At 44.0% G+C, this 26,440-nt stretch overlaps 2 protein-coding genes across 3 annotated transcripts; one reads left to right on the top strand and one right to left on the bottom strand.

Annotated features, from left to right (window-relative positions):
- Nucleotides 1-1,522: 1,522 nt before the first annotated feature.
- Nucleotides 1,523-14,527, bottom strand: LOC138801535 (uro-adherence factor A-like). The gene is made up of 6 exons (XM_069984453.1): nucleotides 13,376-14,527; nucleotides 13,081-13,224; nucleotides 8,224-8,314; nucleotides 2,785-8,063; nucleotides 2,349-2,656; nucleotides 1,523-1,670 (listed from the first exon to the last, which is right to left on the bottom strand). The coding sequence occupies exons 1-6, from the start codon at nucleotides 13,430-13,432 to the stop codon at nucleotides 1,598-1,600; spliced, it is 5,952 nt and encodes a 1,983-aa protein (XP_069840554.1). The 5' UTR covers nucleotides 13,433-14,527; the 3' UTR covers nucleotides 1,523-1,597.
- CLN3 (CLN3 lysosomal/endosomal transmembrane protein, battenin) lies at nucleotides 14,431-26,440 on the top strand. Of its 2 annotated transcripts, none has more exons than XM_069984457.1 (15): nucleotides 14,431-14,744; nucleotides 15,062-15,140; nucleotides 15,389-15,479; nucleotides 15,829-15,879; nucleotides 17,158-17,237; nucleotides 18,652-18,737; nucleotides 21,811-21,883; nucleotides 22,655-22,798; nucleotides 22,971-23,092; nucleotides 23,180-23,226; nucleotides 24,426-24,494; nucleotides 24,584-24,639; nucleotides 25,131-25,224; nucleotides 25,308-25,454; nucleotides 25,540-26,440. In XM_069984457.1, exons 1-15 carry the CDS (start codon nucleotides 14,693-14,695, stop codon nucleotides 25,657-25,659), a joined length of 1,311 nt encoding a protein of 436 aa, XP_069840558.1. In that variant the 5' UTR covers nucleotides 14,431-14,692; the 3' UTR covers nucleotides 25,660-26,440. The 2 variants fall into 2 exon arrangements, with proteins under 2 accessions (XP_069840558.1, XP_069840559.1); XM_069984458.1 differs by having other exon boundaries at nucleotides 14,432-14,744; nucleotides 22,971-23,083.

Here is a 26,440-nt window from a genome sequence, read left to right as displayed (position 1 = left end):
GGTTGCCATTGTATTGAATCCTTGAATCCTGGGACGTCTATTTATATTGGGGCTGTATGGTTGGTACTATATGGGTATCTCTGCAGTTGTTAGTGATATGGGGGGGGCTCTGTAGCTAGTTCTCTATAAGGGTTGTGTGATTGGTAATTTATGGGAGCTCTGTGGTCAGCACTGTATGGGGTGGTCAGTGATATGGGGGGGCTCTGTAGCTAGTTCTCTATAAGGGTTGTGTGATTGGTAATTTATGGGAGCTCTGTGGTCAGCACTGTAAGGGGTCTATGGGGTGGTCAGTGATATGGGGGCTCTGTAGCTAGAAGGGTTGTGTGATTAGTAATTTATGGGAGCTCTGTGGGGAGCACTGTATGGGGTTTCTAGGGCTGGCTTTACTATGAGGGCTTTGTGACATAGTATATGGGTCTGTGGTAAGCACTATATGGGGTCTCAATGGTGGGCATTTTGTGATCTTTAAAGCTGACACTGTTATGGATGCTCCACTATTAATAGTCCTTCATCAATGGTCTGTGGTTGGTGGTATATGGGGACTGTGTGGTTAGCATTGTGTTTGGGTCTCTTTGGTTAGCACTGTAGAGGGTCTCTTTGGTTGGTAGTATACGGGGACTCTGTGGTTAGCACTGTGTGGGGTCTCTGTGGTTAGCACTGTGTTTGGGTCTCTTTGGTTAGCACTGTGTGGGGTCTCTGTGGTTGGTAGTATATGGGGACTCTAGTTAGCACTGTATGGGGTCTCTGTGGTTGGTAGTATATGGGGACTTTGTGGTTACTGTGTGGTAGTACATGGGGACTCTGTGGTTGGTAGTATATGGGGACTCTATGGTTGGTAGCACTGTATGGGGACTCTGTGGTTAGCACTGTGTGGGGTCTCTGGGGCTAGCATTGTTATGAGTGTTCTATGGATAGTCCACTGTCAGGACTCTGTGTTTGTACACTGTATAATGTCTTTGAGGCAGCCATCGATATATGGGGGACTCTGTATAATAGCCCAATTTCATGGAACGATTATCGTTCATAGACTCGCTCCAACGACCGCTCGTTAGCGAGCACTTAACGATTTTTTTTAAGCGAACGATAACACATTATACGTGTGGGAATGTGAACGATATCTGTAGTGTAACGATTTTTTTGCGGTCATTACATCGTTACATGGTCGTTTAAAACGTGGGGAAATGTAGGTAGACATTTCAAGAACGACTGAAAGATTTTTTATTCAACAAAAAGATTAGCGAATTATTGTTGAAAGACCAACGATTTTTTTTCGACATGTTGAAAAAAAATAGTGAATGGCTCAACGACGATTTCGCTGCTGTCGTTCACTCGTTTACAGCTATTCCACAGAACGAATATCGTTAACGAGGGGTCGTTTGAACAATTTTATGAACGATAATCGTTCGAAAAAGTTCTGTGGAATAGGCCCTTAAGGACTATGAGGTTCTAGCTAGATTTCCTTTCTGATTTGATGTGTGCAGATAACTTACAAAGATGGATGCAGACAGGTCTTATTCCACATTTTATAGACAATCTTTATTATTCATTTTTATTTACAATACATTAGGTGCGTCCACAATGACCCCTCCACCTCCCATCACTCGCTCTGTTTCTTCTTCTTCATACGTGCCTGTAACTCCTGCATCATCTGGGGGTGCGGAATCCCGAACCTGTTCATACCGAGAGGGACAGACAGTTAGTGATAAATAATGGGACTCCATTCCTATTGTTATAAGTAATAACTCCCAATATGTTTTAATGGAGGAAACATCGCATAAACAATACGTTATGGGGCGGGGGATGGTGAAGTATATGCCACAGTCCGATGCCAGTAGGGTTTCCCCAATATTAGTGAGTGCTGGAAGCTGCACAGGGAATTTTACAGCCCTCAATGTCATTACAGAAGTGACAATTTTCATTGTTTGTCACCGTCCAGTGAAAAATGTGACATTTTCTCATTTGCTCCATTATGGACCTGCAGAACCCAAGAAGCCGACAAGTATTGGGGGGGGGGGGCACTTATAAATCAGAACAATCACAGAGGAGGCCACAAAGCCATTACTTCCTTTTTATGTTTCCTTTTACATTTATTACTAAGAAAACTTCCCCCTATTTGCATATACTGAATAAATAAGGGGGTATACATATGTAAAGGAAGTGCCAACTGCAAGACCGAGAGCCTCAAGGACCATCATGTCTTTTACTGGACCCATTCCTACACTGAACTGACCCAATTAAGTTGAACAGAATGTGAGTTCCCATCCAGATACGTGAGTACTGCCTATGTGGCCTCCAATCTATGAGGCCATTGAAATGGATCATTCCAAACATTTAGAATGCCTCCTTACCCAGCATGCCTTGGTATCCCCTTCTTAGGCTTCACAAGCAGCTCCTCCTCAGCAGGTTTCTCTTCTTTCTGTTCTTCTGCAGGATGTGATACCTCAGGTGTCATGGTGGGAGCCATTGCAAAGATCGGCATTTTTCCTGGAAATATTGGTATTCCCATCGGCCGTTGCCTGGGGGCTGGCTGTGGTGGTTCCATGGGTTCACTCTCAGGTGTAACTTGGCGCTGCCCCTGTTTACGGCGAATTGATATTTTTCTACGTAACTGTACGCGGCTCTTCTGAGCGCTGACATCTAATGTGTTATGAGGGAGCTGAAGACAAAACCATATATAAAAAGCATATTATGTAAAGCACTCCATGTTTATATAATGTCATCCTTACTTTACAGCATGCTGTAAACACTATGCAGCCAAAGCAGATACATAGCCCAGGCACTTACCAAACTGTTGTCGACTGCATCATCTTCTACGCTCGGTTCCTTCAATGTTTCTTTGTGATCTCCTAGAGGTTTGTCTTGATCTTCACTTATTTCCATGTGGCTTGGTGGCTCTAGTGATTTCAGCGGTTCTTCGGTGTGGATTGTGACGACATGTTTGTTTTGTTCCTCAGCTTGTTCCTCCATTACTTCTTGATTAGCATGTTCCATACTTGGAGGATGACTGATCTCCAAGTCAGATGAACCAAAATATTCTGTTGTCTTTGAGAATTCATTGATATTGCAACCTGTGACGTCAACTGTGACTTGGGGGGCAGTGGTCAGCATTGCTGGTAAGAAATCTTGCTCATGAATTTTGTTCTCCTCTTTGTGACTAGGTTGTGAAGGACTTAAGTCTTGGGTAATCTCAGAAGCTTCCATTTCATTCATTGTCATATTCTTTGACACTGTGTCTTCTCCAGTAGCTTCATCCACAGCATCTTGCTTGACAGTAGATGTACCTGTTGTGACTCCCACTGAAAAGTCTGTAGTAATCATCGACTGTACCTCGGACCTCTGAGTATGTTGCTCTTGATCATCTAGTAGTTCATTCACATTTACTACCGAACTACTGACAATATCCAGAACAACGTGAGAACCTTCAGTGGAAACCAGAGATAAAGAATTGCATTGAATTTCCTCAAGTTCTTGGCTGGGCCCAAGAATAGATCCAAGTTCCTCTGAATAAGTGATAACTGAGAAGTCATTCTGTTCATCTGGAATAACATTATCTGGAACTAAATCAACTTGAACAGCTGAGTCATCCACTCCTTCACATGCTTTATTTGTGTCCAATATGTCTTCTTTGCCAGAAGTGGAGACAAGGCTAATGACATCTGTTGGGTGATCTGTTGTCACAACTGGTTGGATTTCTGAAAGAAGGTCACCTTCACCCTGAGAAAGTTCTGAGGTGGACAGAAAACTTATATCAATGTCTTTGACCAGAGATCCGCTTTCCAAAGAAATCTCAGGCTTATCGTCTTTAAGGTCTCCAAACTGTCTTCTAGATACATCATCTAGAATTTTGAAAGATTGACTTTCTACTTTCTTACTTACTGAAATCTCCTCTGTGGGGCCTAAAATAAGGTCACAGTGAATGCCTGGTGAAAGATCAATTTTTATCTTTTTGAAATCATTGTTGAAGTCTGTAGCTTCTACCTGAGTCTCAGTGATATCAGCAGTGGAAAAAGGATGTTCATCAAATGTACGCTCAAGCTCTACAATGAATCCAAGTTCTTCTGGGTGTTGCTGCTGTTCTACAACATCTGTCTCTGACAAATTATCTACAATGGCTTCATCATTGGATTGACCATCTTCCAGTCTTTTATCTGACACATCTTTATTCAGAGCAGACACAATATCATTGACTTCTGCTGATAGGTCAGTGATGGATAAGAAATTACCACCTTCTTCAACAGTTTCGGCATAAAGATCTGACATAGATCCAAATTTTTCATTGCTGTCTTCTTCAGGAGAGGATCTGGTGTCTAATGCAATCTCTAGTTCTGTGGCATTAGTTAAATATTGAGCTCCTGGTTCATCTGCAGAAAACTGATCATCTCCAGCTTGGGTGTCTTGTTCTTCCTTATTTTCTGACATTTCTATGGTGGTTTTGATGTCCACGCCACCATCAGAAACTTCTGTCTCAGTGACAGTAATTCCACTGGAAGAATAATGTTCTTCCTTGAATGTATGCTTAGGTTCTCTTGAAAATCCGAACTCTTCTGAAAGATGGAGGCCAGGATTATATTCTTCCAGGCATTCATGTTCCTTGACTGTAATTTTCTCTGTAATGGTTTCTGAATTCGAAATACTCACATTGTCAATTGTCCGCATAGACTGACCTACATTCCTAGTAGACTTAGTTTCTATTACTTCTGCTGTAAGATGCACTGACATTTCAGAATAGAGTTCAGATAAGAGCTCGTCTTTGTCCTGTGGTTCAGAGATGTTGTCCATTTTGAAATTTTTGTCCAAGATTACTTCAATGTGGTCTTCACCAAGGGATGATGTGTCATCTAGAGGACTTTGATTTTCTTCTGGTAGATTCTCTGTGATCTCGTCCACTCGGTGACCTTCCATAAGCATACACTGGAGATATAAGTCTTTTATGTTGTCAGTCTGGTTTAATGCTTCTGCAAAATTGTCTTCTATAGATACCATTTCCGTGTTTCCGCTTGAAACTGCACCATGAATGACCTCTGATCTCCCCATCTCTTTAGAAATGTTCTGCTCTGTTAGACCTGTATCTGTACAGATACCTTCTTTGGTTTCAGATATAATATGCAGGTCATTGACTTTGGATGAGTCTGCTTCTGAGCTGCCTTCTTGCTGATTGTCCTTGGCTTTTAAGTCTTCCAGATCTTCTTCCCCTCCATCTTTAGATATGACTTCACTTTCAGAGTCTTTGTAGGGTAACTGTTCAGACAATTCCTCCACAGTCTCTGTAGGATTCTGATCTTTATGAGATCCCAACTCCTCATTGCTATCACTGTAAGTAATGAGGCCATCCCTCTTATAACTATCTTGTCTATACCACGTGTAGTCGTCCATTTCTTGTGTCTCCTTTACACTTACATTTTCTTGTAAGCTTTTATGTTTACATTCTTTTAAATCTTCATAATCCCTACCCATCAGGTTTTCTTTTTGAGTTTCAATCATCATGGTAAGGTCCAGTCCTACAGTCTCTACATTGTCTACTTCTGCTGTTTGGTCTTCGTCAACACCTTTATCTCGGGTGTATGCTACATTTTGTCCCTCAGGTTCACATTGCAGTCTACTAACACACTCCTGTAAATTTAATTCATCACTCCTTGATGTTAATCCCACTTTGGTTGATTCTTCCATTTCATCCACCGCCAGGCGACATTCCAGTCCAAGCATTTCCTCCTTAGCATCTTCCTTAGTATCTTCACTGTCATCTGCTCCATGAACTTGTTGTTTCAGATGCTCCATATCCTCATTTTGAAAGAGACCAACCTTAATTTCTTCACTTGACTGACCTACAACTTCCAAAGATACTGATGTTTCTTCATTCTCTACAAAAATTGATTCATCAGGCTTTAAATGATCTGATACAACCCCGAGACTTTGCTCTAAAGAACCATCAACCTTGTCAAAACTCCATGTACCTTCTCCATGATGATGCTCCTCATCAAGGTCTACCCCTGAATGAGTTATAATATCAACTAGACTGGGCACTGAGTTCTTGGTTGCTACCTCTTTACTGTCCTGCATCTTTTCAATAGATGGAACATCCGGGGAAAGTTCCTTCAGTGGCTTCTTTTTATGGATTCCAAAGACGGTTTCCTCTGGTTCAAAACCTGAAGTCATGCTCTGGCAGATCTTGTCTCCTATAGATCCACACATCTCTTCATCTGTAATAATTCCCTCAGGCTCATCATACCATAGAGTACATCCCATGTGTAGAGGATTCACCTGGTCCTCCTCAGTGGCTTGATCCATCATTGATGGCTCAGTATCTTGGTTGCTACTTATGAATCCAATATTGTTTTCTATATCATTTGGTTCTGGTCTTGAGATTATGTTTAGTGGATGAACCCAGTATTCAGTGGTTGGCTCCAGTGCCCCCTCTTCTATAAGGTTATTCTTTATACAGTCTGTAACTTCTGTAGGTCTGAACATCAGTTCCCGTTCTTCAGTACTCAGTGAGAAGTGAACTCTTCTTCTCATCTTCTCAACTTTCTGATTTTGTTCATTATATTTATTGCCTTCTGGTTTGCACAGACCAGTATCTTCCTCTGATGAAGGTACCTCATCTACAGAGGACTTGTTTGACATCTCTCCTGATGCTAATGTCTCACACTCTTGATTGTCATTTTGAAGTAAGTCGCAGTGCATGGCTAGGCGAACAGCCGTCTCCTGTAGATGTTCCCATGTCTTCCTCGCTTCTTCACCTTGATCACATGGAGACCTGTCTGTTTCACTGATTGGTGTGACCTTATGCTGCCTTTTGATATCTGGTACATCCAAGTCATCATATTCCACAAGGACTGGAGGAGCTGGAACATCTCCTGGTAATTCCTGGTGACATTTCTCTGATGTTACTGTCACATAACATATCGAAGTTTCTTGTGAGATTTCTTGAATAATGATGGTCTCATTCTGGATTGGAGAAATGTTCTCTTTATGTGTACTGCAGGAATTTTCTTCAGTTTCTAGATTTAGGTTACTCTTTAGAACTTGATTGCTGGTAGGTGGAACTTTATGTTCTAGATACCTCTTTGGTTCTAACTCCTGCAACAAGTTTTCAAGCCTCAAGTTGTAAGATTCCTCTTCAGTATTAAACCTTGTATGTTCATCATACACCAAGGCTTCTTGGTTTACCTTTGGCTCCTCTTCATTAATAACCATGTGGACTTCTTCATGATGAACCTCCATGGCTTCTTGGCCTACCTTGAGCACCTCTTCATTGATGACCGCATTGACTTCTTCATGGTGAACCCCCCTTGCTTCTTGGTTTACCTTGAGCACCTCTTCATTGATGCCTGTGTGGACTTCTTTATGATGAACCTCCCCGGCTTCTTGGTTTACCTTTGGCATCTTTTTATTGATGACTGCACGGACTTCATGATGAACCTCCCAGGCTTCTTGGATTACCTTCCGCACTTCTTCACTGACAACTGTTTGGATGTCTTCATGATGAACCTCTGTGGCTTCTTGGTTTGCCTTTGGCGCCTCTTCATTAATAGCCATGTGGACTTCTTCATAATGAACCTCCATGGCTTCTTGGCCTACCTTGAGCACCTCTTCATTGATGACTGCATGGACTTCTTCATGATGAACCCCCCTGGCTTCTTGGTTTACCTTAAACACCTCTTCATTGATGCCTGTGTGGACTTCTTTATGATGAACCTCCCAAGCTTCTTGGATTACCTTCCGCACTTCTTCATTGACAACTGTTTGGATGTCTTCATGATGAACCTCTGTGGCTTCTTGGTTTACCTTTCGCACCTCTTCATTATTAACTGTGTGGACTTCTTCATGTTGAACCTCCCTGATAACACTACAAGGAATATAATCAATGTCTTCTGGTTTTGTTAGGTTTGAATCATTTGTGGTGACTGTTTTATGGCTTTGATCTTTGTGACTTTCCACTGTTACTTGATAGTGACTGAGAGTATTTTTGCCATGACTGGTTGTATGAAGAGGGTCAAGAACTCTTCTGTCTACAGCCTCCTTCCGATATCTGACCTCTGTCTCCTGTGCTCGATTTTCAGCATCTGAGGTTGGGAATAAGAATACATGAGGGTCAGCAAGCTAAATGACTTTGGGGCTGTATTGACAGCCATTTTGGTTGTTACCCAGAATTACCAGAGACAAATCTGTTGCTTATAGACATGGGTGAGAAAATGTTAAAATTTTTTTCTTCACAGGGTTTACCTTGCTGTATCCCATATATCTTCATACTCTCCTCCGTGGCCTCCAGAGCAGCATCCTCCAATGACACATCTAAGGTCATATGATCTGCACCCTGTCCGACAATGAAAACAATAGTAAACAAACAAGGTATGAAAAAGACCGATGTGCAAACAAAATTTATTATTTGTCATATAAACAATGCAAAACATGAAGAGAACCGCAATAATCTGCACAGTGTTAAAGGGGTTATACAGCGCTACAAAAACATGGCCACTTTTCCCCTTATCTTGTCTCCAGTGCAGGTGCGGTTTGGAATTAAGCTTCATTTACTTCAATGGAACTGAGTTCCAAACCCCACCCAATCTGGAGACAAGAGAGGTGGAAAAGTGGCCATGTTTTTGTAGCGCTGGATAACCCCTTTAAGGGTTGGGTTATTATAGTAGTAATAATCTGTACACTATGCCAGTATAAATCTGTTAGGAGGTAGAGGAGAAATGTTCTTCCTCACCCACTTCTGACCATTGTGTGTTGTCTACATTTTCATAATTATAAAACTTTTTTATTTCCCCAGATATAGTAAATGCGAGAACCCTGAGCTCTGCGGCTGCTGACATCACCTCCGGATACTAACTCATACATGTTCTCTATGTGTAATAAAGAGACTTCCTTTTCCGCACAGGTGCTTGTGTCTGGCTCTGTGTCAGGGGTTACATGACTGGTGGAGTCACTGTGTATAGACATTATATTGTGTATTATACTCCAGAGCTGCACTCACTATTCTGCTGGTGGGGTCACTGTGTACATACATTACATAACTGATCCTGTACTGATCCTGAGTTACATCCTGTATTATACTCCAGAGCTGCACTCACTATTCTGCTGGTGGAGTCACTGTGTACATACATTACATTACTGATCCTGAGTTACATCTCGTATTTCTGGAAGCTTCTCACTTCTGTATTTCTCTACCTGCCTAACACTTCTGTGCAATCCTGTATATCACCACATGGATTATGCTAGTCCCTACATCCAGTCCCCTTCCTATATACTTATTTGGTGCAGAGCCTTTCACTGCTAATATGAACAGAGTCCAAGGAGATATCACTAAGCTGTTGTGTTTCATAGTCAGTGGTGATCCTGGGAGGAGCTTCACTTAAAGGGGAACAGCAGCCTCTCTGCTTGTAAATGTGCTGCAGTCCTGTTGCTGTATGGCTCAGACCCATTATGTAACTCTATGGAACAGGAGGAGCTTTCTTTTCTGACCCCTGATTGGTGGGTGTAATGGTCCCCTCTCATTTAGAAAGCTGAATCAGTGATATTATAAGTTACTGTACAGTATAGCAATCAGGATGTGGAGTATAATGTATAGTAACTGTATAACCCTGATAACACAGCAGCTGGATATGTGATATATAAGTTACTGTACAGTATAGCAGCATGTGGTATATAATGTATAGTAACTGTATAACCCTGATAACACAGCAGCTGGATATGTGATATATAAGTTACTGTACAGTATAGCAATCAGCATGTGGTATATAATGTATAGTAACTGTATAACCCTGATAACACAGCAGCTGGATATGTGATATATAAGTTACTGTACAGTATAGCAATCAGCATGTGGTGTATAATGTATAGTAACTGTATAACCCTGATAACACAGCAGCTGGATATGTGATATATAAGTTACTGTACAGTATAGCAATCAGCATGTGGTATATAATGTATAGTAACTGTATAACCCTGATAACACAGCAGCTGGATATGTGATATATAAGTTACTGTACAGTATAGCAGCATGTGGTGTATAATGTATAGTAACTGTATAACCCTGATAACACAGCAGCTGGATATGTGATATATAAGTTACTGTACAGTATAGCAATCAGCATGTGGAGTATAATGTATAGTAACTGTATAACCCTGATAACACAGCAGCTGGATATGTGATATATAAGTTACTGTACAGTATAGCAGCATGTGGTATATAATGTATAGTAACTGTATAACCCTGATAACACAGCAGCTGGATATGTGATATATAAGTTACTGTACAGTATAGCAATCAGCATGTGGTATATAATGTATAGTAACTGTATAACCCTGATAACACAGCAGCTGGATATGTGATATATAAGTTACTGTACAGTATAGCAATCAGCATGTGGTATATAATGTATAGTAACTGTATAACCCTGATAACACAGCAGCTGGATATGTGATATATAGGTTACTGTACAGTATAGCAATCAGCATGTGGTATATAATGTATAGTAACTGTATAACCCTGATAACACAGCAGCTGGATATGTGATATATAAGTTACTGTACAGTATAGCAATCAGCATGTGGAGTATAATGTATAGTAACTGTATAACCCTGATAACACAGCAGCTGGATATGTGATATATAAGTTACTGTACAGTATAGCAATCAGCATGTGGTATATAATGTATAGTAACTGTATAACCCTGATAAAACAGCAGCTGGATATGTGATATATAAGTTACTGTACAGTATAGCAGCATGTGGTGTATAATGTATAGTAACTGTATAACCCTGATAAAACAGCAGCTGGATATGTGATATATAAGTTACTGTACAATATAGCAGCATGTGGTGTATAATGTATAGTAACTGTATAACCCTGATAACACAGCAGCAGCTGGATATATGATATATAAGTTACTGTACAGTATAGCAGCATGTGGTGTATAATGTATAGTAACTTTATAACCCTGATAACACAGCAGCAGCTGGATATGTGATATTATAAGTTACTGTACAATATAGCAGCATGTGGTGTATAATGTATAGTAACTGTATAACCCTGATAACACAGCAGCAGCTGGATATATGATATATAAGTTACTGTACAGTATAGCAATCAGCATGGGGAGTATAATGTATAGTAAGTGCAGAAACCTGATAACACAGCAGCAGTTTGTAGATACAGGATGAAACTGCAGATCCCCATCATGCAGTAGCGTAGTACAACAGGCTAGAATAGAGAAGCAGGGCTGCTGTCAGAGGTCTGTGTGGTCACATGACAGCAATGAGGGTGTGTGTTCAGCATGGACCAATCAGGATAGACAAAGACTGTAGGGAGCATGAAGGAATGAGCAGGACATACACTCACCGGCCACTTTATTAGGTACACCATGCTAGTAACGGGTTGGACCCCCTTTTGCCTTCAGAACTGCCTCAATTCTTGGTGGCATAGATACAACAAGGTGCTGGAAGCTTCCTCAGAGATTTTGGTCCATATTGACATGATGGCATCACACAGTTGCCGCAGATTTGTCGGCTGCACATCCATGATGCGAATCTCCCGTTCCACCACATCCCAAAGATGCTCTATTGGATTGAGATCTGGTGACTGTGGAGGCCATTGGAGTACAGTGAACTCATTGTCATGTTCAAGCAGAAATCGAGACTCATCAGACCAGGCAACGTTTTTCCAATCTTCAACTGTCCAATTTCGATGAGCTTGTGCAAATTGTAGCCTCAGTTTCCTGTTCTTAGCTGAGCGGAGTGGCACCCGGTGTGGTCTTCTGCTGCTGTAGCCCATCTGCCTCAAAGTTGGAGGTACTGTGCATTCAGAGATGCTCTTCTGCCTACCTTGGTTGTAACGGTTGGCTATTTGAGTCACTGTTGCCTTTCTATCAGCTCGATCCAGTCTGCCCATTCTCCTCTGACCTCTGGCATCAACAAGGCATTTCCGCCCACAGAACTGCCGCTCACTGGATGTTTTTTCTTTTTCGGACCATTCTCTGTAAACCCTAGAGATGGTTGTGCGTGAAAATCCCAGTAGATCAGCAGTTTCTGAAATACTCAGACCAGCCCTTCTGGCACCAACAACCATACCACGTTCAAAGGCACTCAAATCACCTTTCTTCCCCATACTGATGCTCGGTTTGAACTGCAGGAGATTGTCTTGACCATGTCTACATGCCTAAATGCACTGAGTTGCCGCCATGTGATTGGCTGTTTAGAAATTAAGTGGTAACGTGCAGTTGGACAGGTGTACCTAATAAAGTGGTCGGCGAGTGTATGTGGGCACATACATGCCCCCGTCATCTTGCCTTCTTCCCATAGTGCATCCTGGTGACGACTCTCTCCCAGGTAAGTGACGCACACGCACATGAAGCGCCTTCTTCAGTTGCTCCAGTTTTGATGCTCATTGTAGACACTATCGTGGATCGATAGGGGTCACATGGACTCTGCAGTCCACAGAACTACCTTGGTGGGATGGGACACACTATTTGCAAATAGTATGCCAAGAGCCTCATTATTTTTATGGAGATTTTCTGTAGCAGCCGCCGGGGGGTGGGGTGGGGTGGGGAGGCTGCTTTTAACGATTTTACGTATCTGTATTGGGTTTGTATCTTGCCATTAGTGGTGGGTAGAGCAAACCTCATCCGAATCCGATCGTTCGGTATTTGATTAGCGGTGGCTGCTGAAGTTGTATAAAGCTCTAAGGTTGTCTGGAAAACATGGATATAGTCATTGGCTGTATCCATGTTTTCCACATAGCCTTAGGGCTTTATCCAACTTCAGCAGCCACCGCTAATCAAATGCCGAACGATCGGGTTCGGATGGACTGCAGCATGCTCCAGGTTCGCTCATCTCTAGTGGTGAGCTGTTGCATTTTTTGTGTCTTTGTGTGTCTGCACTTTCATCCATGGCAACGTGCCCCTGCCTAGTGTGAATGGTGTTGTAGTAGAGCTAGTCAGTGGTTTTGTGTTATGACCGACCAGTGCAGGTTTTAATAGGGAAGTAAAGATCTTGCACAAAGCCAGTGACTCTCTGTTGTCTCCTTATAGGTCGTACTCTTACAGCTCCCACACTTACAATATCGGGGGTTGCACTTACCTGTGGCTCTCTGGCCTCTTCCTGTTTCTCTGGTGCTGCTGCGGCTTCCTCAGACTTCAGGGGGGTCTTTGCCCGAGTGTTTCTAGGCTGCGGTGCATCAGGTGGAGCACCAAAAATCTGCGCCGTCATGTTGGTTAAATAGTCCTGCAAATGCAAAACAAGACATTTCTTAGTGTTGTATAAAGAGCGGTCACTTGGCTGTACACGACTCCTGCACCGAGTATGCAGTCACTGACATTTCCGCCATATGTGCCGGGCATCGGTGCCGTACATTATATCGCCCTATAACTCTCACCAGCGCATTCTGCACTGCTTGGTGCACACGGGGGAGATGTCTCCGCAGGAACTCCATGGTGCTCGCTCTCTGGAGGGTCTCTCGGCCGTCTCAGCGACTGTTTGACGAGACTCCGCTGCGGGAAGTGGCCGTAAAACCGCAGGCAGTGTGTTAACATAAAGCGCATTTCTCCTTGTACAATATACACTTCCTCTTCACCCCTTCACTGCCAGAAACACCGGTATCTCATCTCTAGTGGGGGATACTCAGGACTGGATGTATCCCTCTAAGACATTGGAATCATCATATATGTAATTCTGCATATATCTCCACATGTACACCTGCAGGAGCCATAGGTCGTACCGGCCTCAATTTCACGGTACTTCTCCTTTAAATGACGATTCTTTCAGTGAGCCTGAGTCATGGCAGAAAATTAACATCCCTTTAATTCACACCTGTGGGCGGAGCCATAGACAGACATAGGATTGCACTATTTTATGTGGTTGGCGGGTGTATATGGGGGAAGTGGATCTTCTTAGTCTGTGTCTGGGAAAGTTGGGTGACAAGATGGCCTCTGTTTTCCGGATAAGTTGATGTCACCCGCCGGGGATGGTGTAACAGGATGTGGCTTTGATGTCACCTTAATGGCTTGACCGCACTGCAAAAATACGGACGCTGTCCCAGAATGCACTGCAGCCACAGCAATAAGGGACAGAGAAGGAAAAGAAGCAGGGTCTGGGTTCCCCATTATGGCCAGCAGGGGGCAGTGTATATATTAGTGGTCATTTGTTTACTGCCAGGGCATGCTGGGGGTTGTAGTTACTCGAGCATGCTCCAGTCTGATTGTTAACAGTGGCTGAAGAAGTAGGATGCAGCTGCTTCTTTGGCTGTCTGGGCATGATGGGAGTTGTAGTTTTGCCACAGTTGGAGAGCCAAAGAGTCTGTGAGGAATGAAAGGTGGAATCTGATTGGTTGCTAGGGGCAACTGAGCCAGTCTCACTTTACATCATGTTTGATAAATCTCCCCCATTGAGTGTACAGAAGCCTGGGGGCTGGATATAAAGCTGCGGTTTTGTCACAATGGATAAGGATCGATTTATATGTCATTTTTGGGCATTATTGTCATAATTATCCATAAATCTTTAAAAAAAAGTGACAAAAAGCATCGACCTGAATGGTCACTTTGGGTATCGCTCTGCCAGCACTTTATTTTTGTGGTAATGGCCCCTTTAAAGCTTCCTGTCCTTGGTTACAGTAACTAGGGAAGGGGGCGTGGCCACAGAAGCAGGAAGTGCTGTGTTTGCAGGAAGCTGTGGAGCCGGCTCTGAAGCAAAACATATGGAGCGGAGAAGGATCAACACCAGCGGCGACAACAACTCCGACTGGGAAGGTGAGGGGGGACTACAACTCCCAGCATTCCCTGACATAGTCTATGTGACTACAACTCCCAGCATTCCCTAACAGACTGTCATGTGATTACAATTTTCAGCATCCCCTGCTAGACGTAGCCTGATATATGACTACAACTCCCAGCATTCCCTGACAAATTATGTGACTACAACTCCCAGCATTCCCTGCCAGATCTAGAATGTCATGTGATTACTATTCTTAGCATTCCCTGCCAGACGTAGCCTGATATGTGACTACAAGTCCCAGCATTGCCAGGGTGCAAGGGTTACATTACCGCCTGTGTGTCCTGTGTTACAGAGGATGAGCGCAATGGTGCAGCGCCCCCTGATCCCCGTCCGGAGAGCCGATCGCACTGGAGAAACCGCTCTGCCTTCTGGTATGTTCCTGGACTTGTCCGGTCTTATATAATTGCTTTATAATGAACAGTTCTGGGTTTCATGTCTCAGTCCTCTGCTTGCTGGCAGTATATAGATGCATTGTTGATGGAGATTCTGCCTGCCTGTAGTACTTTGTGGTGAACCAGCAGGGCCTTCGGTAAAATCAGAAGTGTGAATGCAGCTCTGGAGGTGAGTGGAGTATAATACGGCAGCCATCATGTGATATTTTATGCTCTGTTCCTCTCAGGTTACTGGGTCTCTGTAATAACTTTGCCTACGTGGTGATGCTGAGCGCCGCACACGACATCCTGAAGACCGAGACCAACCAGACGGCAGCTGTGAGTGTCCCTTTAAGAGACCTCCTTTTGGGTGGGTGGGGTTACGACCCACGATTTCCAGACTCATCCTTTCCCCGGTCCTCCGCTTGCTGTCAGTGAATAGAAATATTCTTGTTTGTATTCAGAGGCTGGAAACCTCTCGCCGTTTGTTAGTGTATCAGTGCAGATAACCTGGGTCAGTATTACAGAACAGACATCTCGTGACTTTAACACAACATTAGGTAATATAAGGAAGTGAATCCTGTCGATTCGGAGACTGTCAAAAATGTAAGACAATAGATGTCGGGTCTGTGCTGCTGCACCGCATCCTGGTTGATCGTAAATGCACAACATCTCATTCTCTTTCCAGGTCAACGTGACAAACTCTAGCCGATACGACTGCAACAAGATCTCCACCGCCGTAAGTGCACAGTCTCTACTCGCCTTAAAGGGGAACTCCACAGCTTTAGGGACTGTTAGAGTTGATTCTCCATATAGCAATACAGTAGCCATCTTGTATCCTTTTATATAATGGTATATAGACAGTATGATATTCTAACTTGTTGTGCTGAGAGGCTTCTTCCAGATACCAGCTAGCACTGGAATGTTCTAACATAAGCCAGTCTTATCTCTTACGTAAAAGAGCTCGTCTTGAGAATGTCCACCTGGTATCTATACATACTTCTGTGATATATATTCATGTAACCAATAACTATTAATCTCGTGTAGCCAGGGAAATTTGCCGTAAAAGATGCTCAAGCTCACCTAATAAACAGAATTCTTGCATGATACATGACTGCTCCAGGCCGGCCATGTGTATATATATATATATATATATATATATATATATATATATAAATAATCTCCTTGCTACCATTGTGTTCATATTTACCAGGAATGTGGTGAGACCTGGTTACGCAATGGTGACTTTTATAGGTCCAGTTCACACCCTGGCCACACAGGCTCCTTCATAAATATTTCAGTAATGCGAGTGGCCCAGTGACTTATGACCTGTAATAAGGCAGCAAAGTCTCCGCGTATCGCAATGCTTTATTCATCATAGTAATAGTAATAATAATTCATTCATGGTAATAGTATGGTAAATTACTGCAAAATCTGTGACATAGAAAGAGTAGGAGGCAACACATCATCCTCTGCTCTCTCAGGAGGCTTGTCTGCATCTTATCTCTGTGCTCAAACCCCGCCCATTGAGTGATGTCATCATCTCTTACCAGTCCTTCCAGTCTATATCACCATCTCTCTGTCATACACACACACACACACACATATATATATATTTTTATTAGGACATTCAGAGTACAATGAGGTGCATGTACAGCATGCTGCCTTGTGGTAAATATGCCATAGACAGAAACAGGTGCTGCAGATTTACTGCCTGCAGAGCTGTATAGAGCAATGTGCTTCAGGAGATCTAGCAGGAGTGCTGTGGGAGGGGAGTCGGAATGGTGGGAGGTGAAGGAATGTAATGCATTCTGGGAATTTTAGTAGCACGCACAAATTAAGATGGCAACTGTGTGCTCCTCTGTTATGACCATGACTGAGGTTGGGTACTGTGTTGGTCACTCCACTGTCAAATTTAGCATGAGCTTTCAACCTTTTTTTTTAATACAGATGAAAGTTTTTACTGCTCCTGCCTCCCCCACCATACCTCTTGGTATAACCTCTCTCTATGTTACAGGCAGTTCTCCTGGCCGATATACTGCCAACCCTGGTAATAAAGTTTTCTGCTCCGTTCTACATTCATCGGATCCCGTACAAGTAAGAGTTACTCTCACCATTATCTCTATCCCTTAAAAATATCCATATACACGTCTCCTCTGTGTTCTCCTGGTCATTCGCTGTGTTGTCTCCTCTGTGGTTTCCTGGTCATCTGCTCTGCTGTCTCTTCTCCGTTCTCCTGGTCATCTGTTTTGCTATCTCCTCTTTGGTCTCCTGGTCATCTGCTGTGCTGTCTCTTCTCCGTTCTCCTGGTCATCTGCTTTGCTATCTCCTTTTTGGTCTCCTGGTCATCTGCTGTGCTGTCTCTTCTCCATTCTCCTGGTCATCTGCTGTGCTGTCTCCTCTGTGGTCTCCTGGTCATCTGCTGTGCTGTCTCCTCTGTGGTCTCCTGGTCATCCGCTTTGCTGTCTCCTCTAGTCTTCTGGTCATCTGCTTTGCTGTCTACTCTGTGGTCTCCTGGTCAGTTGCTGTGCTGTCTCCATTGTGTTCTCCTGGACATTTGCTGTGCTGTCTTCTCTATGGTCTGCTGGTCATCTGCTTTGCTGTCTCCTCTGTGTTCCCCCTGTCATCTGCTGTGCTGTCTCCATTGTGTTCTCCTGGACATTTGCTGTGCTGTCTCCTCTGTGGTCTCCTGGTCATCTGCTGTGCTGCCTCCATTGTGTTCTCCTAGTCATCTGCTGTGCTGTCTCCTCTGTGGTCTCCTGGTCATCTGCTGTGCTGTCTCCTCTGTGGTCTCCTGGTCATCTGCTGAGCTGTCTCCATTGTGTTCTCCTGGACATTTGCTGTGCTGTCTCCCCTGTGGTCTACTGGTCATCTGCTGTGCTGTCTCCTCTGTGGTCTCCTGGTCATCCGCTTTGCTGTCTCCTCTAGTCTTCTGGTCATCTGCTTTGCTGTCTACTCTGTGGTCTCCTGGTCAGTTGCTGTGCTGTCTCCATTGTGTTCTCCTGGACATTTGCTGTGCTGTCTTCTCTATGGTCTGCTGGTCATCTGCTTTGCTGTCTCCTCTGTGTTCCCCCTGTCATCTGCTGTGCTGTCTCCATTGTGTTCTCCTGGACATTTGCTGTGCTGTCTCCTCTGTGGTCTCCTGGTCATCTGCTGTGCTGCCTCCATTGTGTTCTCCTAGTCATCTGCTGTGCTGTCTCCTCTGTGGTCTCCTGGTCATCTGCTGTGCTGTCTCCTCTGTGGTCTCCTGGTCATCTGCTGAGCTGTCTCCATTGTGTTCTCCTGGACATTTGCTGTGCTGTCTCCCCTGTGGTCTACTGGTCATCTGCTGTGCTGTCTCCTCTGTGGTCTCCTGGTCATCTGCTGTGCTGTCTCCATTGTGTTCTCCTGGACATTTGCTGTGCTGTGTTCCCTGTGGTCTACTGGTCATCTGCTGTGCTGTCTCCTCTGTGGTCTCCTGGTCATCTCTTTATTCTTCTGACCATCCGCTATGCTGTCTTTCCCCTCTCAGTTACAGGGTGACTCTCTGCATCATCACAGCCTCTTCCAGCTTTTTAATTGTGTCATTCTCGACAAGCGTTGCGGTCAGTCTGCTGGGTGAGTCCATTGTTTGTAGATGACTGAATAATATCCTATACATATTAGGGCTGGGTGATTAATCGTGAAAAAAAACGAGACTGAAAATGGCCTTGATTAACCGACCTGATTTTCAGCATGATGACTATTTTTATTTACTCGTTCCCCTAACCTGTCACATGACATTTCGTGTCTATATACTGTATAGCACCATAGCATCATGGGAGTTGTATTTTCACAACTGTTAGTAAATGTTGTTCTATAGTGGATATAGCCTGCACTTCCCCTATGTATACAGCACCACAGCTGGGCTATGTACACTCACCGGCCACTTTATTAGGTACACCTGTCCAACTGCACGTTACCACTTAATTTCTAATCAGCCAATCACATGGCGGCAACTCAGTGCATTTAGGCATGTAGACATGGTCAAGACAATCTCCTGCAGTTCAAACCGAGCATCAGTATGGGGAAGAAAGGTGATTTGAGTGCCTTTGAACGTGGCATGGTTGTTGGTGCCAGAAGGGCTGGTCTGAGTATTTCAGAAACTGCTGATCTACTGGGATTTTCACGCACAACCATCTCTAGGGTTTACAGAGAATGGTCCGAAAAAGAAAAAACATCCAGTGAGCGGCAGTTTAGTGGGCGGAAATGCCTTGTTGATGCCAGAGGTCAGAGGAGAATGGGCAGACTGGTTCGAGCTGATAGAAAGGCAACAGTGACTCAAATAGCCAACCGTTACAACCAAGGTAGGCAGAAGAGCATCTCTGAACGCACAGTACCTCCAACTTTGAGGCAGATGGGCTACAGCAGCAGAAGACCACACCGAGTGCCACTCCTTTCAGCTAAGAACAGGAAACTGAGGCTACAATTTGCACAAGCTCATCGAAATTGGACAGTAGAATATTGGAAAAACGTTGCCTGGTCTGATGAGTCTCGATTTCTGCTGCGACATTCGGATGGTAGGGTCAGAATTTGGCGTCAACAACATGAAAGCATGGATCCATCCTGCCTTGTATCAACGGTTCAGGCTGGTGGTGGTGGTGTCATGGTGTGGGGAATATTTTCTTGGCACTCTTTGGGCCCCTTGGTACCAATTGAGCATCGTTGCAACGCCACAGCCTACCTGAGTATTGTTGCTGACCATGTCCATCCCTTTATGACCACAATGTACCCAACATCTGATGGCTACTTTCAGCAGGATAATGCGCCATGTCATAAAGCTAGATCATCTCAGACTGGTTTCTTGAACATGACAATGAGTTCACTGTACTCAAATGGCCTCCACAGTCACCAGATCTCAATCCAATAGAGCATCTTTGGGATGTGGTGGAACGGGAGATTGGCATCATGGATGTGCAGCCGACAAATCTGCGGCAACTGTGTGATGCCATCATTGTCAATATGGACCAAAATCTCTGAGGAATCTTCCAGCACCTTGTTGTATCTATGCCACCAAGAATTGAGGCAGTTCTGAAGGCAAAAGGGGGTCCAACCCGTTACTAGCATGGTGTACCTAATAAAGTGGCCGGTGAGTGTATATTATGACCCCTCTCCTCTGTTATCTGTAGTTTGGCATGGCCAAATGGATGTGACTTGCAAAAGGGGTGTGGCTTATAAAAGTGTTATAAAAATTGCTCAATAATCATAATCAAGGCTACATGTTCAATTGTGATGTTGCTTTAGGCCGTATTCGCCCAGCCATCAATTCTGCCTCTCACAGAGCTGTTAGTTTCTCTATAAGAAGCTTCTCCTACTCTGCCCTCATTACCTGGATTACCTGCACCTGTTTCATCTTGTTTCTAGTATAATAAACACCCACTACACACAATCACACTCCAAGCTCTCCACCATGGCCAAGACCAGAGAGCAGTCTAAGGACACCAGGGAGCATATTGTAAACCTGCACAAGGCTGGGATGGGCTACAGGACAATAGCCAAGCAGCTTGGTGAGAAGGCAACAACTGTAAGTGCAATTATTAGAAAATGGAAGCACAAGATGACTGTCAATCTTCCTCGGTCTGGGACACTGTGCAAGATCTCACCTCATGGGATAAGGATGAATCAAAAAATGGTTAGGAAAAAGCCCAGAACTACACTGGAGGACCTTGTCAATGACCTGAAGAGAGTGGGGACCACAGTCTCACAGATTACTGTTAGTAGCACCCTACAACGTCGAGGATTATAATCCTGCAGGGCACACAAGGTCCCACTGCTCACACCAGCACATACCCAGGCCCTTTTTAAGTTCACCAATGGCCATCTGGACGATCCAGGGGAGGCATGGGAGAAGGTCATGTGATCAGATGAGACCGAAACAACGTATTATTTGGTGCAGTTACAAAGGTCGGATGGTTCGTGGAGGTCTTTACCAGACCCTGCTGCATACACATCTTCTCCACAGCTTTTAGGTTTCGGAGCTGTCACTGTGTAACATTGAGTTTCAGCTCCTTCCAAAGATTTTTTATTGGGTTCAGGTGTGGAGACCGGCGGCCACTGCCGGCCTATAAAACGCTTCTTACAGAGCCGCTCCTTAGTTGCCCCGGCTGTGTGTATTTCAGGTCATTGTCATGAGGGCCACCTGGCCACCACCCATCTTTAATGCTCTTACTGATCTCATGGTACATGGTCACATCCATCCTCCCTTCAATACGGTGCAGCCGTCCTGTCATCTTTGCAAAAAAGACCCCCCCAATGTATGATGTTTCCACCCCCCTGCCTCATAGCTGGAACTGTGTTTTTTGGGGTTGTCCTCATCCTTCTTCTTCCTCCAAACACAGAAGAGACTGGAGTTTATACCAAAAGGTTCTAATCTTTTTTTCTATTGTATCAAATCCTAATCTCATGTGATAAAATGGTAAATAATTATTTATAAATCCTACAATGTGATAATCTGGAATGTTCTATAGATTCTCTCTCACAGGTAAAGTCACCGACCAGAAATATCACCCCCCCCCCCCCCTCCATTCTTTATAGGTGAAAAAAATGCAAAATCGGCAGTATATCATATACTTATTTACCCCACTATATATTCTGTAATCATATGTATTTTGTGGAGCAGTATAGAATATCTAACAAAGGCCTTATATCTCAGGGGTGGTGTTCGCCAGTATCTCATCCGGTCTAGGAGAAATCACATTCCTCAGCCTCACCGCCTTCTTTTATAGGTAAGAAACACTATATATAGTAGTTATATTCTTGTATACAGGAGCAGTATTATATTACTGTATTTTCCAACGTATAAGACGAACCCCAAATTTTCCAGTTAAAATATTGAGTTTGGGAAATACTTGTTGTATAAGACTACCTCTCTTCCAACACCAAATAAAAATTAATAGAAAACATCAGACAGCACTGACATCTGAGAGGCGGAGAAGTAGGTATAGTAATACGGGTAGGATACAAGGGTGGGTCAGACAGGTGATAGAGTTGCGTTTTTCTGGGCACAGCGCCACTCTACCAAATCTCTTTTTTAACGTACCCTGGATGCCTACTGCTCCTGCTGCCCTTCATATGCTCTCCGTATACATCGGGAATGCAGCTGTTTTTTAACTCCACCATATGTGGCAACCGCAATTTCTCCAGTCTGGTTCTGAGATTTTTCAGCACCCGCCCTATAAGACGACCTCTGACTATTGAGAGGATTTTCTTGGGGTAAAAAGTCATCTTATACGCAGGAAAATACTGTATATATATTTTTGTATAAAGGAGCAGTATTATAGTTGTTATATTTCTGTATATAGAGGGCAGTATTATAGTAGTTATATTCCTGTATATAGGAGCAGTATTATAGTAGTTATATCCCTGTATATAGGGATCAGTATTATAGTAGTTATATTCCTGTATATAGGAGCAGTATTATAGTAGTTATATTTTTGTAAACATGGATTATACATGGAGTATTATAGCATTATTGATTCTTCTGATGTGTTCTCCAGTGATGTGGTCTCATGGTGGTCTTCCGGTACTGGAGGTGCGGGGATCCTGGGTGCTCTTTCATATCTTGGTCTCACTGAGGCTGGACTTTCTCCTCGAAACTCTCTGCTGGTCATGCTTATAATCCCGGCTCTGCTCTTGATAAGGTGAGTTGTTGGGAGGGGAGATAAAATACAAGAACATCCACCATGTGTCACTGGTTATGAACTTATGTCTTTTCCTATTGATCTGAGCGCCTCTGTACACAGGTCCAGGTCTGAATTTTCAAAACTTACCCTTATTAGTTGTCTTTTTTTTGCCGTTTCTTCTCTTCTACAGCTATTTTTTCCTCCTGCTTCCCCCGTCCTCACTCCCACGATGGAAGTTTCCAGCAGGTTACAGTTTAGTGGATACATCTGACCAGCGACCCCTATTAGAGGACCCCTCATCTGGTAAGTCAGGTAATGGAACAGCAGGTTCTGGGTCAGAAGTGGTACTTGGAGGGACATACACAGGTTCACATTGCTACTTCTAATTTTGTCTTGCAGAGACATGCTCTCGACGGACAATGGCTGACCAGTGGAAAATTGTTAAGGTCAGAAAAGAAATGTGAATGACGGTAGATTTATTCTAGATTTTGGTGGCCTGTGTCTATCCTCTGTACAGGAGATATAAAGGGTTATGCCATAATCTGTATGTGTTAAATGGCATGAACCTCCTTATTTCCCTGTATAACACAGACCCCTATATACAATGTGTGTACACTATTTATGCTCTCTTCTCTCTGTGTCATCTGCAGTGCTGTCTCCTCTGTGGTCTCCTGGTCATCTGCTGTGCTGTCTCCTTGTCATCTGCTGTGCTTTCTCCTCTCTGTTGTCCTGGTCATCTGCTGTGCTGTCTCCTCTGTGGTCTCCTGGTCATCTGCTGTGCTGTCCCTATGTGTTCTCCTGGGCCTCTGCTGTGCTGTCTCCTTGTCATCTGCTGTGCTGTCTCCTCTCCTGGTCATCTGCTGTGCTTTCTCCTCTCTGTTGTCCTGGTCATCTGCTGTGCTGTCTCCTCTGTGGTCTCCTGGTCATCTGCTGTGCTGTCCCTATGTGTTCTCCTGGGCCTCTGCTGTGCTGTCTCCTTGTCATCTGCTGTGCTGTCTCCTCTCCTGGTCATCTGCTGTGCTTTCTCCTCTCTGTTCTCCTGGTCATCTGCTGTGCTGTCCCTCTGTGGTCTCCTGGTCATCTGTTGTGCTGTCTCCTCTGTAGTCTCCTGGTCATCTGCTGTGCTGTCTCCTCTGTGGTCTCCTGGTCATCTGCTGTGCTGTCTCCTTGTCATCTGCTGTGCTGTCTCCTCTCCTGGTCATCTGCTGTGCTGTCCCTCTGTGGTCTCCTGGTCATCTGCTGTGCTGTCCCTCTGTGGTCTCCTGGTCATCTGCTGTGCTGTCTCCTCTGTAGTCTCCTGGTCATCTGCTGTGCTGTCTCCTCTGTGGTCTCCTGGTCATCTGCTGTGCTGTCTCCTCTGTGGTCTCCTGGTCATTTGCTGTGCTGTCTCCTCTCTGTTCTCCTGGTCATCTGTTGTGCTGTCTCCTCTGTGCTCTCCTGGTCATCTGCTGTGCTGTCGCCTCTGTAGTCCCCTTGTCATAAGCTGTGCTGTCTTCTCTCCGTTCTCCTTGTCATCTGCTGTGCTGTGTCCTCTCTGTTCTCCTGGTCATTTGCTGTGCTGTCTTCTCTGTGGTTTCCTGGTCATTTGCTGTGCTGTATTCTAAATGCTTCTTATTTGCCCTCAATTATCACTTATGTCTTACAGTCTCTCTTGAAGTACATGCTTCCCTTGTCGACTGTTTACTTTGCCGAATACTTCATAAACCAGGGCTTGGTAAGTGAAGAGGTATGACTGTGATAGGATACCATGAACAGGCGGATGTGGGGGCTCTTATGTTAGTATCCTTTCTCTGTCCTTTGCAGTATGAGTTGATTTATTTTCCAAACATCAAGATGAGCCACTCAACGCAATACCGATGGTACGTAGCAAACAAAGAAGGTATGTGGAGTCTTGGATCAGACTGGTGGGAAGAAAGGGTTAAATAATCCCCTTTAGTGTCTGTCATCACATTAAGGAGTAAATTTGGGGCAAGACGTCTCCACTCTCGATTTCTGCCCTCCTTTTACCAATAATTAGTGGAACCGTGATGGTCCTACTTTTAAGGCCTGTCCTAATTTAATTTTTCGTGCAGGCAGTGTGCACCTCATAGTGCAGGATGATGGCCAATCCCAGGATCCGCAGCTCTATGGACTAGTGATAATTGGCTTCCAAAATATTACAAACCCCGGGTAAATGTAGAATAAATATAGGGGTTAAGTGTTATCCCATTGCGGTTCCCGTCCCTAATAGTTAATGGGGTGTTAAGTCAAAGTTCAGGAAGAAAGGGGGTGGGGGGCTTTATCCATAACAATATCATTATCCTGCCCCTATGACAGCAGGGATATTGACTCCCATCATCCTCTATCTCAGGTACCAGATGCTGTATCAGGCCGGTGTGTTTGTGTCTCGATCGTCAGTACGATGCTTCAGGATCAGACACATCTGGGTTCTGGCTTTTCTTCAGGTAATGCCCCTACCGCTTGGAGCGGGTGTGGAGTCCCCTCTGTGTATTTATACTAACATTTATACAAACATTTTCTCCCGTAGTGTGGAATCGCCACTTTTCTTCTGGTAGGGGTGGCGGAATTATACCTCACAAGCTTAACGCTGCCGGGCATCTTCCTGATTATCGTATTCGAGGGTCTGCTAGGGGGCGCTGCATACGTAAACACTTTTAACAACATTGCTATTGAGGTAATGGCCGCTGTGGGCCACACCATATTGTTTTTGTGCAACTCTGTTTTTCTTGTTGTAAACTTTTCCCACCCATCATCCACAGAGTAAACCGGAGGATCAGGAATTCGCCATGTCTGTTGCCTGCGTGTCAGATACTCTGGGGATATCGCTGTCTGGAGCAATCGCTATACCTGTCCACAACTACTTCTGTGGTCTATCATGATGTTGTCCACCTGCGCTGTCCGAAGATAAATAGGCGGCACTTCTCCTGACAATAAGAGGGCCTTCTTATATAGAGGAGCCTTGTCACACACTACCAATAGGGTCTCACATGTCGAAGACACATGGGTAACATCTGTGTTACAAGTATAACATGAAATGGGGCAGGAGAATGATGACAATGTTGACACTGCACAGTACAACTTCCCAGACTCTATTGAATGTATTTGCTCTTTTTCTGAATGTACGAGCACTGCACATTCATGGTTGATGTATAAACTTTATACAGATATCGCCTATGGGGAATCAGAAAAGGAAAATCCAATTCAGTGCAGGCTCTCCAGGGTAATCTCAGAGGCCTTACCTAGTGGTCACGCTTAGTACTGCAGCATATCATAAAATGTTACTGCTCCGAAGAATAACTTGTGACCTCACTGAGGTATGAGGTACAGAATGCCTCCAGCATCAGTGCAATCTCATTTATAGTAAATTGCTTGCAATGTCTTCACCAGGCCTCGTATCCGCCATATTCCTTACTCTATTCTACTATTACAAGTGTTCGATTGTTCCATTATTTAAACTTTTCATGTGAAATTTGTAAAATAATTTCTATTGTTTAGAATTGTCAGGTTCGGTTCCTGATCTGTATATTATTATTATAACTGTAAATATTCTGACAATTTGGGGGAAATTTTACATACGCTGCTTTACAATTTATGAGCTGAGGGATTTCCTTTGTTGGAGTGAACAGGTGATTTCTATATATTAAAGGAAAGTAAAAGGAA

Source organism: Dendropsophus ebraccatus, chromosome 9, assembly GCF_027789765.1.
Source record: "Dendropsophus ebraccatus isolate aDenEbr1 chromosome 9, aDenEbr1.pat, whole genome shotgun sequence".
NCBI classification, from domain to species: domain Eukaryota; kingdom Metazoa; phylum Chordata; class Amphibia; order Anura; family Hylidae; genus Dendropsophus; species Dendropsophus ebraccatus.
The sequence above is the reverse complement of the archived record's forward strand: the minus strand, read 5'-3'. Positions and strand labels throughout refer to the sequence as shown.